Here is a 15,687-nt window from a genome sequence, read left to right as displayed (position 1 = left end):
CTGTAAAACAGAAGCAATAATACCAAATCAGCAAAGATATTGTTAAAAATGTCAAGGATATTATAATTGTTATGTAAACAATTTACATAACAATAAATGTTATATAAAACAATTTAAGAGAAATGGTTAATTATTTTCTTTGTCCCTCCACCACTCTTCTACCTGTGTTGTATTGATAATGCAAGGAGCTTGCTTACAAAGTTCATCACTGTAAGACAACCAATTGGGAGTGGATACATCCTAGATATGCTGAACTTTTGTTTACAATGTAAACAGTAACCTCTAGGTGAAATGACTTAATTGTAAGATAAGGTTTATAGAGCGGTGGATTGGTTTGCTTTGGAATATGGAATAGGGAAATGTTTCAGACCTTTTATGCAATGATGTCTCTGTTCTTGAATTAGATAATTTGGAAGGTTACATACTTTAATCTCTCTTATTTCACTCAGGCACCCCATCCCAGGATACTCTAACATTCATTCTTATGAAACCTCTACTATGTTCCAGGTATATGCCCAGGTCTTATAGACAAATTGTTTTCCAATTCCAGTCACATCTCCTCATCTGGTGCTTTTCACTTCCTATAAAAAGAAATGAAATAAAAATACAATGGAATAACGAAAAATACTATGGGGAGGGAAAGAGAGAAATATATACCAGTTTACTATTTGCCTGTTCTGGGATAAAAGAAAATGTAAGGTTCTTGATTGAAGGGGGTCTGTTTACTTCTTTCCTATGTCTGAGTAATTCTCATTTTTATCTTGATTACCTGTATTTCCTGACCTGGGGAATCCAGCAAGTACTGGAGGACTTCTTTAATGCAGCTCAAATGAACATGTTTTCTACTCAGGAGCAATGAAGTTTCCTTACAGAAGCATTGATCATATATTTCTTTATTTATCACACAAGATCCAGTGGCATTATAATTTTGTCTTATCCGAAACAGTGTGGCCTTCCTGAACCACTAAGCAATGGGCAGAAAAATGGCATGCTTCCATTCTTATTTTCTTTGTTCAAAGTTAGCATCTCGGGAGATGATTTGTAAGCAGCAAGTTAAGAGCACGTGAAGAATATGGGCAGGTCTATAGCGGCTCTGAATATGCAAAGGGGTCCTCATCATAAACCCCCTCATCTGAGGTTTTCCTTTCATTTTATTTTGCATTGTCACCTAAAGGTATCTGAGATGATACAATACTGTTTGTTCTACTCTGATTCCATGCCATTTGCTTAGGAAAAGAGAGGGAGTTAGTTCTCGGCTGGTAAGAATAGACGGGTGAATACAATGTCTCAGTAACTGAATCAATGGTGGGAGGACAATTTGTGTCTGAATGTGTCTCTGTTGTCTGTGATGCTTTATTTACAATTTCATATGACTTTCGCAATGAGAACTCTTCATTCCTTTTATAACAAGCAGTGCTGAAGGGTATGGCACAAAACACAAGATCTGAGGGCAGCAGCTTGAACTCATTGGCTGGCCGGGTGATCACAAACCTGTAAGACAAGGCAAAGATAAATGCTGAGCCTCTGCAGCTGGCCAGTGTGGAGACAGGCAGTGGCCCAAATAAAGAGGTCATTTTGCTGGGCCCAAAGAGGAAACGTTTTTGTTTTGTTTTGCTTCATTGGTTTCTGATTAATAGTAAATAGCTATTTAGTACTTACTCCTGTAGCACAGTGCAAGAGGAGAGGTTCTAGAGTAGGAATGAGGGGGCTGGATTTCATCCCTACCTCTGAACCCAACCACTTCTGACTCTGGGCATGGTGTCCTCCTTCCCTGGGCCTTGCTGCGCTCATCTTTTGTTCCAGTGGGAAGAGGGAGAAGACTGTGGTTTGGATTGGTTGATGTCTAATGGCCTTACTCCAGGTCTATTTGATTTTAAAAGACACTATACTCATGAATTCAGCTGGCACAATGTTGACCATGTAGCCAAGCTTTGTCAACAGAAAGATGACATATATTTCAGGTATTTTCATCCTGACTTAGACCTACTCTAACCTAATGCTTATGCCACCAACTTTCCCACAGAATGTAGCCTGGCCAATGGAGAAAAGCATTGGAAAAAAACAGTTTCATTTGAAACCCTGACTGGCAAGCAAATAGCGAATGTTAATGAACCCTAAAGAATATCCAGAACCCTTAACACAGCATCAGGTACATAGCAAATGCCCAAAAATGTGAGCTGAAGTAATGAGTGCAACAGTGCTTATGTGGGAACATTGAGGCAGGGTAGCCTTGTATGGCTTTCATCCTGCATTGCCTCACTAGTGCCTCAAATGATCACCTATTTCCTAGCATAGATCTCAAGGCACCATTGAATTTCCTTCACTGAATAACCTACCCACTTTTATCTCTCCCACTGAGTCCTCTGTAGCCTCAATTCTATTTTTAAAAACATCTGCTGAACAAGATCACATATTCTGTTTAAAACAAAAATATCAATTTTTCCCCTGAGATCAAGTATTAATATAAGCTGTATATTTTCCCAGTTATCATGTTGCAAGGGCTGTACAGAGGTGTTTGGTGGGGGGTGGAGTTCAGGCAGAGAGGGAGAGAGAGAGCTATTTCCAGAACATCACTCCTCCCCCATTGTCTTGTTGGTGGGTACTATAAAGCCATGGCACCTTCCTTCCCCATCCATCAGAGTCATCTGTAGACCTCGATGCTTATTTTGTCCTTTGGCACTTGACATGCTTTTCCTTTCAAACTCTAGTGCAGCCATCATTTTACATGCCTACAGTGTCTATGTGGTTTACAACTCCAGCATTCAGATGTATTGCTATGACTTCCAGTATCCAATGACCTTGACTTCCAAACCACTTTCCTGGCCATGTCCTAGCTGTTTTAATTCCTAACATTGTTCCACCTCTAAAATGTTACATTTCAATAAATCACTGCTGACTACAACTTCTCATCATACTTTCTCTCTCACTCCCTTAACTCTGAGTACATCTACTATTCAATGCATTGGGATTTGCAATCTTTCTTCTTTCACTGTATGGTTTAGGATTGCTTCACAAATCCACAATAAGCCTCCTCTTCCACTCCTCTCAGCAGCTAATCTAAACATTGACTCCTTTCTCAACTCCTGATACTATTTCTTCCATCTTTCTCTCAGCAATGACTATGCACTGAGAAATCCTAGTGCAAAATAAAAATTCCCATAAACACAGCCCTCACCTAGAGCTAGATCTGCCTTGGCATCTCTTCTTTTCCTCCTTTTCTCCCGTGGGCCAAAAAAAATTGTTGCTGTTATTTTCTATTCAAGACCACTCCACTTTGAGTAATTTGGCTTCCTTCTCCTTTCCCCTGGAACAGGTTCCATAGATCTATTTCCACTCTATTCCTTTCAGTTTCTTCTTCCCTTCTGAATCCTGTCCATTCCCACTGTGAGGATCTTAGTCTGGGCATACACGATTGTGTTGTCTCTAGACTGTAACCTCTCCTTTCCCTTTCCCCTCCACATACATTTCTATCTTCCTCGGGGCTGTCAGAGTGGTCTTTCTTTAAATTGAAAGCCGAACATATCACCCCCATGATTTATATGTAAAAAGCACCATGGCTAGCCAAGTAGGTCTCAATCAATATTTACCCAATGAGTCCAGCAGAAAACAAGTACATCTTTCAAATGTAGATAGTGGCATTCAGCTTTAGAAAGTTGTACAGACATGGATAAGGAATAAGTTACAAAATTGAAACATGGAGCTGATTTAAAATCTAGCTCCACATTTCAATTTTCACTGGGGGACAGAGACTCCATTCTTCTTACATGGCCAATATTAATAGGACCCTAATTATTCAGGTCCCTCTTGTTTATACCCATCCCTCCTTATTCTTACATAGTTCTTTATTTCCCATGCACCCTTCCTTGTAACTGTGGACCCTGAGCTCTGGAATTCTCTTTCACATTGAATAAAGTAGCTTTGGTTCTTATGCTTGAATGGGTGGATGGTGCTTTCCAATCTAGCACACTCCCCTTTTGTTTTCTGGGTTGAGCTCTTCTTCATCAATTATTCGGTATAAGCCAACACACAGGATTCCAAAAAGATCTAATGAGCCACAGAACAGTTGTCCAAAGGTGTTTCTTGGCTGGGGAGAGAAAAGACAAAAATATGTCTGCTGGGCACTTTGATCAAGCAATTATAAGCACTCACTGGAGTGTCGTTTGCTTTACCTGGTAGTAGAAGCTTGGAAAGCCACTTACTAATATCTTTGTGGTGGCACTGCCAGGTGGATAGGTAATTAAGAGTATGATTAGTTCTGAAACTCTAATCCCAGTGATTGTTTTTATCATTCTGGCTCTTTCAAGAGCTTCTGGTGGGTGGGGTGTGACATGTTGTTGTGCTTGTCCTTATTACCATTGCCATTCTGGTAACCACTATGAATTAACAATGAGCCACAGGTTGGAAAATGCAGCTTTTGAGATATATAATGAGTTGGGATGTTAAATGACCTCTTGAGAGTCATCTTATCCTACTGTGAAACAGATCACAGTCCCAAATACTCGTCTGGACCTTATTCTCAGGCTATAGCCAACAAGATCATTATGAATAGACAACAATTTCAAGCCCCTGCAGCAGCAAATGGGCTCAGCAAGATCAAAAGAGATCAATCCATACAGTTCTGTGATTCCTCAGGATAAAGAACAAAGGGAGGACATGGCATAAATGGAGAGAGGAGGGACAGGAGTGGGGACAAGTCTACCATCCTCTTTGATGCTAACAGGAAGTTGCTAGCAACAGTTTCCTGGGCTTATATACACTTACAAGTCCATCTGTAGGTGAGCAATCCGGGACTACGGAAATGCAAAGGACCAGACTACAAAGAGGCAGCTTCTGGAATTTGGTTTACACCTTAAATGCTAATGCACAGAACATGGGTCTTGCCCCTTTTGGCAGCACACATCGACATGCACCAGGTATAGTGTTCTACCCGGGAGTTTTGCTAATGTCCTCTGAATCAACAACAGATGTTTCCTTGGAAAAGCCTGCCCCTAGCAGTAACACTGGATAACTGAATGCAATGCCAATTAAAACCAAACCAGAAGGCACCACAATGACAAGTAGATTTCTCATTTCTTGGCTAGACCCTACTCTGATTCCCAAATGCCTGGATGCCCTGTTAGAATTTTCCAGAATTATTATCTTATCTCTTGCTGTAATCTACTGTTTACCAGCTCCCTTGGCTAAGAAAATGCAAACATTTTCCACTGGCTAGTGCAGCCAGATTCTTAGAACCACATACAGAAGTCTTCTGCCTGATTTCAGCTGACCTTATCAGATATCTTTAGCATTTTAAGTATAGGGAGAGTAGGCAGGCCCGGGGTCAAACTGCTATAGCTGGGTCCCTGCTCTGACACTGATTGACAATGTGGTCTCTGGCAAGTCCTTGCTTCTCTGAGCTCCAGTTTCTTGATCTGTTAAATAGAATTAATAATAATGCCTACCATATAAATCCATGGACAGATTAAGTGGAAAAAATACTAAAAAAGACAAGCACAGAGAAAATACTCAATAAACATTAGCTGTTATAATTATTATGAATACTCTTGTCAAGGTACAAAGTTGCCAGGCCTCTCCCATGCTCCCTGTAGATTCGGGTTATTTATCTAGAAGATGGGGATAATAACAACTTCTTCATCTACTTCCCATAATTATTATAAAAATAAATATAACATATTAACATGCTGTGATTTGTAAAATACTCTATGAATAATATAAACTTGTATTCTTTTTTTGTTATTTTTATTGTTATCATTTCTGTGCTATGGGACATCTATGAACCCAAATAGCCTGGACCATTTTCAGAAGCTCAGAGAGGTAAGGAAGGGAAAAACTGAATTCTGAGAAGAGTAGACTCACATTAACGTCTGATAAAATGGTTTCGTGTAAGGACAGAAGCCCCAGCTTACACCGGTTTCTTCCAGACAAGAGCGTCGTGCAGCTATCTGCCACACCATAGACCTTATCCTTATCTAAATGTTGTTCCAGCTGAGAACTTACTCCTCCTGTCACCAGCATCTGAAGCAATTCCAGGACATGATAATTGTAGAAGGCCTGGAAAACAAGGACAAGCCACATGCAAAGTCAGAAGAGCCAATATGTGAACTGTGGAGGGGTAAAGTCTTGGAGATTTAGTGGGCATTGCTGTTTAACATGGACCTGATGGTGTACTACAGTGTTTCTCATTATCATTATCTAATGCAGCTGAAGGATGGCAGTTTGGGTGCTGTGCCAGGTTAGGCCAAGTGCAGAGAAAACAATACTGACCCAGTTCCTATTCCTTGGAGATTACACTTCAGATGAAGAAGAAAGTGGATAATAATACTGACACCAGGCATTCCCCTCTTCCCAAAATGACCAGAGGAGGTACATATGTCAGGCCACAGATACCCTAATCATCATCAATGTATATTTAAAAATACATATATTTACTGAGATGTTCTGTAGATTTTCCAGTGGGGAACTAATGATATTATTGTCATCTATACTTGAGCCTTCTGGATGTGAATTTACTTATAATCCTTTTGTTTGTGACCTACTTAGGGACAGATATTAACATAGGTCTTATTAGCATTTGGATTTCCCATAGCTCTCACTATACTTTAGAAATTATAGGTGTTTAATAATTAAATGGATAGGGTTTCAGAATCTTTGGCATCCAAATGAAACCAGAGGAAGACATGGCAAACTTCTTTTGAAATGAGCTTGAGTCTGAATAATCCCAGCCATTTTAATAAAGTCTCTTTCTCCAAGATTGCTACAACATTCAGTGTGGACCAGATATTAACATACGTGGAAAGGTCATTGGAATATATTACCCACTAGGTTTTCTCAGATTTATTGAATATATAATATTTGTAATTTTTCATCCTTCATTTTATCTAAATTAGACTTTTGCTTTATTAAAAATGAGAATTTCTATTTTTATATATTATCTAAATGCAATCTTTTTTATTATTATTATACTTTAAGTTTTAGGGTACATGTGCCCAATGTGCAGGTTAGTTACATATGTATACATGTGCCATGCTGGTGTGCTGCACCCACTAACTCGTCATCTAGCATTAGGTATATCTCCTAACGCTATCCCTCCCCCCTCTCCCCACGCCACAACAGTCCCCAGACTGTGATGTTCCCCTTCCTGTGTCCATGTGTTCTCATTGTTCAATTCCCACCTATGAGTAAGAATATGCGATGTTTGGTTTTTTGTTCTTGCCATAGTTTACTGAGAATGATGATTTCCAATTTCATCCATGTTCCTACAAAGGACATGAACACATCATTTTTTATGGCTGCATAGTATTCCATGGTGTAAATGTGTCACATTTTCTTAATCCAGTCTATCATTGTTGGACATTTGGGTTGGTTCCAAGTCTTTGCTATTGTGAATAATGCCACAATAAACATACGTGTGCATGTGTCTTTATAGCAGCATGATTTATAGTCCTTTGGGTATATACCCAGTAATGGGATGGCTGGGTCAAATGGTATTTCTAGTTCTAGATCCCTGAGGAATCGCCACACTGACTTCCACAATGGTTGAACTAGTTTACAGTCCCACTAACAGTGTAAAAGTGTTCCTGTTTCTCCACATCCTCTCCAGCACCTGTTGTTTCCTGACTTTTTAATGATTGCCATTCTAACTGGTGTGAGATGGTATCTCATTGTGGTTTTGATTTGCATTTCTCTGATGGCCAGTGATGGTGAGCATTTTCTCATGTGTTTTTTGGCTGCATAAATGTCTTCTTTTGAGAAGTGTCTGTTCATGTCCTTTGCCCACTTTTTGATGGGGTTGTTTGTTTTTTTCTTGTAAATTTGTTGGAGTTCATTGTAGATTCTGGATATTAGCCCTTTGTCAGATGAGTAGGTTGTGAAAATTTTCTCCCATTTAGTAGGTTGCCTGTTCACTCTGATGGTAGTTTCTTTTGCTGTGCAGAAGCTCTTGAGTTTAATTAGATCCCATTTGTCAATTTTGGCTTTTGTTGCCATTGCTTTTGGTGTTTTAGACATGAAGTCCTTGCCCATGCCTATGTCCTGAATGGTAATGCCTAGGTTTTCTTCTAGGGTTTTTATGGTTTTAGGTTTAATGTTTAAGTCTTTAATCCATCTTGAATTGATTTTTGTATAAGGTGTAAGGAAGGGATCCAGTTTCAGCTTTCTACATATGGCTAGCCAGTTTTCCCAGCACCATTTATTAAATAGGGAATCTTTTCCCCATTGCTTGTTTTTCTCAGGTTTGTCAAAGATCAGATAGTTGTAGATATGCAGCATTATTTCTGAGGGCTCTGTTCTGTTCCATTGATCTATATCTTTTTTTATAATAAATATCAGGAATAACTTCAATTGTTATTCATTTACCATTTATTTTCTCTACTTTCAAATTCAGGGATCCATCTTCTGAAATCTGGATTATCATAGGAACCTCTTTACTTCTTGTTCTGCCTTGATTTTCTTCTCATCTGCAACCCATTGTTTACAATGCTTCCATAGCAATTCCCAGAAACACAAATCAGATCATGACCTCCACCTCCTCAACCTTTTAGTATCCTGACACAAAACCAGGCCCTCTGTCTCCACTTTGGCCTTCAAAACCTCCAGGATATGATGCAGTCCCCCTTCCCAGGCTTGTTTCCTCCATGACCTGTTCCCTCTGGGGCACGCTAGTCTATCTACAGGTGCTTAAGCAGTTCTTTTACCTCTTCATGCCTTTGCTTCTGAAACTCTGGTTCATCAGCTTTGTGACTCTTTCCTGGGTCTTCTAAGCAGAATGAAATTTCTCTTTGTTTGGGATTCCATGGGCACTGGGTTTTATTTAATTTCATTCTTCTATATTTTACAATTTTTTACAGTTAGTTGCTTGTATGAAACACACTTGAGTTTGAATCTTGGACTGTCATATCCTAGCTGGGTGCCTTTGGGCAATTCATGGTTTTTTTTGTTTGTTTGTTTGTTTGTTTTTTGTTCTTTTTTTTTTTTTGAGACAGGGTCTCACTCTGTTTGTTGTCTAGGCTAGAGTGCAGTGGCACGATCTCGGCTCACTGCAACTTCTGCCTCTTGGGTTTGAACAATTCTCCTGCCTTAGCCTCCCAAGTAGCTGGGATTACAGGCGTGCACCACCACACCTGGGTAATTTTTTTGTATTTTTAGTGGAAACATGGTTTTGCCATGTTGGCCATGCTGGTCTCAAACTCCTGACCTCAAGAGATCCACCTACCTTGGCCTCCCAAAATGCTGGGATTACAGGCATGAGCCACTGTGTTTGGCTGATTGTTTTTTCAGCAACAATTTTATAATCTTTAAAGTTGACCTGGCAATACTTACCTTTTAGCATTGCTTGCAGGATTAAGTAAAATATACTGCACACATTGCTAAATTCTGTTTTCTTTATCATTGCTTCTCATGTATCTGGATCATCTGAAGTGATATTAATGATTGTAGATTTCTGGGATCCCGGATCTCCTGGATCAGAATATATGGACAGGAGTGGGAATCGGAATTTAAAGGGCACCCTGAGTGGTTCTGACACTGGTTGTCCTCAGATCAGACTGAGCAATACTTCCTGAAGATGATGTGCTCCTTCGGAAGATAGGCTATGTCTACATAACACTCATATCCTCAGTAGTGCACTGAACAAGGCAGGTGTTTGAAAGCTATAAGAATATTGACTTCAATGGATAGGTAATTTTTAACAAATAAATATTGCTGGTAAAATGTAGACGTGATTGGGATAAGTTGACAAGAAATAATATCTATATGAATTAGAAGATAATAAAAATAACTTTTACAGTATTTTTTAGGTTAGAAGATGACTTCGCCCTAGTCCCCAGACTAAAGGAATTTCCTGAGTGATGTCTTCCTCCTTATGTTTCTTCTTTGTTACATCCCACTACCACCTGGGAGGGTGCTTATGGAATAAAGTCCCCAGTATCTGGGCAGGGAGTGGGGGAGTGGAGGACATAAATCCAGGTTGAACCACAATCCGTTTAAGAACATGTGGCCATAGTGTAGAGTGATCAAACATAATGCTGTTAGAATAATTCTCCACTGATTAAAGAAAAGGTGTAAATTCTAGGGTTATCCTGGTATCAATAGCTCTTGGGAAACACGTGCTTTACATATTTAACTGAGAGAGGCTTAGCTTTTGAATATATCATTTCTTCAGTTCTGACATCAAAAGGATTATAATTCTATATTGAGAAAAATAATGGGATTTACATGTCACCCATATTCTGTGAGCTCATCTCCTATTCTTACTATTTGGGGTTCTCTGGACCAGACCTTTCTCAATATCTCTTTCTTTCTATCTTCCCTTCCCTTTCCCTCCCTCTCTCCCTCCCTCCCTCCTTCCCTCCCTTCCTTCCTTCTTTCCTTCCTTCCTTCCTCTCTCCCTTAATCCTTCCCTCCCTCTCTTCCTCCTTCCCTCCCTCTAGTTATCTCTCTCCCTCTTGTTCTCTCTATCCATCCCTCTTGTCCTTCACAAGAAAATCTGCAAGTTGAAGGGCACTTGAAATATTTCAGACTTTCAAATTTTGTCAATGTTTCTAATATCATCTTATTTACTGGAACTTGGACTTTCAATGTTAGAAAATGTTGCTGCCCATAATGTTTTAAACTTTCAGCTACCATGAATGTTGTGGTCCCTGTCATAACCTAGAATATTACCTAATGGTATAGATGCTAACATCCTAGCCAAATGCTGCTTTTCATTCTGAGAATTCTCAAAGACCTTAAGATCAAACATTCTTTGGGAAATACTTCTAATCTCAGAGTGAGAGTATAGGGTAGGAAAACTGCAACTAACAAGCCAAGTGACCTTAAGAATGTCATGTAATTTGTGTGGGCTTGAATTTCCTTACAAGTAAGGGAAAGTGCTCCCCAAGTTCACATCTAGTTTTGAAAGTCTTTTGTTGTAGAACCAGATAGGAACCCTGCATATGGGCCTGGTTGCCCCACCATATTTGAATGTTTACAGCATTGAACTGATAGAGGATTAAAAGCAAATCTGAATTATATCCTATAGGCATATTTCTACAGCTGGGTCAGGAGTTTAGGGTAGTATACCAGGAATACTTGAAGCCATTTTAATGTCAACTGTATCAGAAGGTTTGGAGGGAAAAACCCATTATTTTACATTGAAAAAACTAGCACAGGTCTATCAACAGATAGAATTTTTAAAATTGCATGAAAATTTAAACAAAACCTTAGTATTTCTAAGCAGTGACAAGTTCACAGCACATGACTGTGGGCTTTGTGGCCTTCTTGGGATTCGCACATTTATTCTTGGTGTTAATTATGGGCGGTGGAGAGAGAAAGGTGGAAGAGCACTATGGAGGTGTCTGAGTACACATGGGAAGGAAGAGGGCCCTTAATATCTGGTTGAAAACATAGTTCACTGGGATTGAAGTAATGGCTGGTGTTGTCATCTTGTTTCAGAAACTGCTGAAGCATTAGCAGATACACTCAGGGAACCTGTCCTGAATGCATCTGCTCTTAGCCTTGACCTTCTGTATAGTGCGGGTATCAAGAAAACCAATGTTTAGAGTCTAATTGTAACCTCTGTAACCTCTTATGTTGCAATGGGACACATATCTCTTGGTGCGTTAAGCTGGGCTGCAGGTTGGAAGTGTCAAACCCAGAAGACAGTCTCTGTGGAGGGATATTATGGATAAAAGGGACATGCAAAATTGGGCAAAATGACTGACTCCTGCCTCCCGCACCAGACTTCTGGCTGGAAATTGGAAAACTGTCTCAGAATAGAGGAGAATAGGATTCTGTTTATGTTATGCCTCTCTGTTGGTCCTGCATCCTAACTTCAAGGAAATGAGTTCCAAAATCTTCTTAACAACAGACGTCTCTTGTGCAATTGAATCTTATGCAGGCGCCTCTAATATATCACAGATGAAAGTGGAGTTGCTCTGTAGTTGAGCGGTTTTGAGTGAGATTCTTAATCCTGAGTTCTAACTTGATTGCACTGTGATCTGAGAGATAGTTTGTTATAATTTCTATTCTTTTACATTTATTGAGGAGAGCTTTACTTCCAAGTATGTGGTCAATTTTGGAATAGGTGTGGTGTGGTGCTGAAAAAAATGTATATTCTGTTGATTTGGGGTGGAGAGTTCTGTAGATGTCTATTAGGTCCACTTGGTGCAGAGCTGAGTTCAATTCCTGGGTATCCTTGTTGACTTTCTGTCTCGTTGATCTGTCTAATGTTGACAGTGGGGTGTTAAAGTCTCCCATTATTAATGTGTGGGAGTCTAAGTCTCTTTGTAGGTCACTCAGGACTTGCTTTATGAATCTGGGTGCACCTGTATTATATGGGTGCATATATATTTAGGATAGTTACCTCTTCTTGTTGAATTAATCCCTTTACCATTATGTAATGGCCTTCTTTGTCTCTTTTGATCTTTGTTGGTTTAAAGTCTGTTTTATCAGAGACTAGGATTGCAACCCCTGCCTTTTTTTGCTTTCCATTTGCTTGGTAGATCTTCCTCCATCCTTTTATTTTGAGCCTATGTGTGTCTCTGCATGTGGGATGGGTTTCCTGAATACATCCCACTGATGGGTCTTGAGTCTTTATCCAATTTGCCAGTCTGTGTCTTTTAATTGGAGCATTTAGTCCATTTACATTTAAAGTTAATATTGTTATGTGTGAATTTGATCCTGTCATTATGATGTTAGCTGGTTATTTTGCTCGTTAGTTGATGCAGTCTCTTCCTAGTCTCGATGGTCTTTACATTTTGGCATGATTTTGCAGCGGTTGGTACCGGTTGTGCCTTTCCATGTTTAGTGCTTCCTTCAGGAGCTCTTTTAGGGCAGGCCTGGTGGTGACAAAATCTCTCAGCATTTGCTTGTCTGTAAAGTATTTTATTTCTCCTTCACTTATGAAGCTTAGTTTGGCTGGATATGAAATTCTGGGTTGAAAATTCTTTTCTTTAAGAATGTTGAATATTGGCCCCCACTCTCTTCTGGCTTGTAGGGTTTCTGCCAAGAGATCTGCTGTTAGTCTGATGGGCTTCACTTTGAGGGTAACCCGACTTTTCTCTCTGGCTGCCCTTAACATTTTTTCCTTCATTTCAACTTTGGTGAATCTGACAATTATGTGTCTTGGAGTTGCTCTTCTCGAGGAGTATCTTTGTGGTGTTCTCTGTATTTCCTCAATCTGAATGTTGGCCTGCCTTGCTAGATTGGGGAAGTTCTCCTGGATAATATCCTGCAGAGTGTCTTCCAACTTGTTTCCATTCTCCCCGTCACTTTCAGGTACACCAATCAGACGTAGATTTGGTCTTTTCACATAGTCCCACATTTCTTGGAGGCTTTGCTCATTTCTTTTTATTCTTTTTTCTCTAAACTTCCCTTCTCGCTTCATTTCATTCATTTCATCTTCCAGGGCTGACACCCTTTCTTCCATTTGATCGCATCGGCTCCTGAGGCTTCTGCATTCTTCACGTAGTTCTCCAGCCTTGGTTTTCAGCTCCATCAGCTCCTTTAAGCACTTCTCTGTATTGGTTATTCTAGTTATACATTCTTCTAAATTTTTTTCAAAGTTTTCAACTTCTTTGCCTTTGGTTTGAATATCCTCCTGTAGCTCGGAGTAATTTGATCGTCTGAAGCCTTCTTCTCTCAGCTCGTCAAAGTCATTCTCCGTCCAGCTTTGTTCCGTTGCTGGTGAGGAACTGTGTTCCTTTGGAGGAGGAGAGGTACTTTGCTTTTTAGAGTTTCCAGTTTTTCTGCTCTGTTTTTTCCCCATCTTTGTGGTTTTATCTACTTTTGGTCTTTGATCATGGTGCTGTACAGATGGGTTTTTGGTGTGGATGTCCTTTCTGTTAGTTTTCCTTCTAACAGACAGGACCCTCAGCTGCAGGTCTGTTGGAGTACCTGGCCGGCCGTGTGAGGTGTCAGTCTGCCCCTGCTGGGGGGTGCCTCCCAGTTAGGCTGCTCGGGGGTCAGGGGTCAGGGACCCACTTGAGGAGGCAGTCTGCCCGTTCTCAGATCTCCAGCTGCGTGCTGGGAGAACCACTGCTCTCCTCAAAGCTGTCAGACAGGGACATTTAAGTCTGCAGAGGTTACTGCTGTCTTTTTGTTTGCCTGTGCCCTGCCCCCAGAGGTGGAGCCTACAGAGGCAGGCAGGCCTCCTTGAGCTGTGGTGGGCTCCACCCAGTTCAAGCTTCCAGGCTGCTTTGTTTACCTAAGCGAGCCTGGGCAATGGCGGGCGCCCCTCCCCCAGCCTCGCTGCCGCCTTGCTGTTTGATCTCAGACTGCTGTACTAGCAATCAGCGAGACTCCGTGGGCATAGGACCCTCTGAGCCAGGTGCGGGCTATAATCTCCTGGGGCACCATTTCCTAAGCCTGTCGGAAAAGCACAGTATTCGGGTGGGAGTGGCCCAATTTTCCAGGTGCCGTCTGTCACCCCTGGAAAGGGAACTCTCCTGAATGACTACTGGGTACATAACAAAATGAAGGCAGAAATAAAGATGTTCTTTGAAACCAACGAAAACCAAGACACAACATACCAGAATCTCTGGGATGCATTCAAAGCAGTGTGTAGAGGGAAATTTATAGCACTAAATGCCCACAAGAGAAAGCAGGAAAGATCCAAAATGGATACCCTAACATCACAATTAAAAGAACTAGAAAAGCAAGAGCAAACCCATTCAAAAGCTAGCAGAAGGCAAGAAATAACTAAAATCAGAGCAGAACTGAAGGAAATAGAGACACAAAAAACCCTTCAAAAAATTAATGAAACCAGGAGCTGGTTTTTTGAAAGGATCAACAAAATTGATAGACCGTTAGCAAGATTAATAAAGAAAAAAAGAGAGAAGAATCAAATAGATGCAATAAAAAATGATAAGGGGATATCACCACCAATCCCACAGAAATACAAACTACCATCAGAGAATACTACAAACACCTCTATGCAAATAAACTAGAAAATCTAGAAGAAATGGATAAATTCCTCGACACATACACCCTCCCAAGACTAAACCAGGAAGAAGTTGAATCTCTGAATAGACCAATAACAGGAGCTGAAATTGTGGCAATAATAAATAGCTTACCAACCAAAAAAAGTCCAGGACCAGAAGGGTTCACAGCCGAATTCTACCAGAGGTACAAGGAGGAAGTGGTACCATTCCTTCTGAAACTATTCCAATCAATAGAAAAAGAGGGAATCCTCCCTAACTCATTTTATGAGGCCAGCATCATCCTGATACCAAAGTCTGGCAGAGACACAACAAAAAAAGAGAATTTTAGACCAATATCCTTGATGAACATTGATGCAAAAATCCTCAATAAAATACTGGCAAACAGAATCCAGCAGCACATCAAAAAGCTTATCCACCATGATCAAGTGGGCTTCATCCCTGGGATGCAAGGCTGGTTCAATATATGCAAATCAATAAATGTCATCCAGCATATAAACAGAACCAAAGACAAAAACCACATGATTATCTCAATAGATGCAGAAAAGGCCTTTGACAAAATTCAACAACCCTTCATGCTAAAAACTCTCAATAAATTAGCTATTGATGGGACGTATCTCAAAATAATAAGAGCTATCTATGACAAACCCACAGACAATATCATACTGAATGGGCAAAAACTGGAAGCATTCCCTTTGGAAACTGGCACAAGACAGGGATGCCCTCTCTCACCACTTCTATTCAACATAGTGTTGGAAGTTCTGGCCAGGGC

The 15,687-nt window shown here is 40.3% G+C and overlaps 1 protein-coding gene across 1 annotated transcript in view; it reads right to left on the bottom strand.

Annotated features, from left to right (window-relative positions):
- Positions 1-877: 877 nt before the first annotated feature.
- The window catches only part of KCNU1 (potassium calcium-activated channel subfamily U member 1), a 164,146-nt gene continuing 149,336 nt past the window's right edge, over positions 878-15,687 (bottom strand). Inside the window, exons 26-28 of the mRNA XM_054561100.2 lie at positions 5,857-6,051; positions 3,974-4,084; positions 878-1,493 (exon numbers count right to left, since the gene is read on the bottom strand). Of these exons, the coding sequence (XP_054417075.2) occupies positions 1,152-1,493; positions 3,974-4,084; positions 5,857-6,051 (648 nt within the window). The 3' untranslated portion in view covers positions 878-1,151. The remainder of the gene's footprint in view (positions 1,494-3,973; positions 4,085-5,856; positions 6,052-15,687) is intronic.

The sequence above is a fragment of the Pongo abelii genome, chromosome 7 (assembly GCF_028885655.2).
Source record: "Pongo abelii isolate AG06213 chromosome 7, NHGRI_mPonAbe1-v2.0_pri, whole genome shotgun sequence".
Taxonomy (NCBI): Eukaryota; Metazoa; Chordata; class Mammalia; order Primates; family Hominidae; genus Pongo; species Pongo abelii.
Note: the sequence above shows the minus strand (reverse complement) of the source record. Positions and strands in the feature narration are given on the sequence as shown.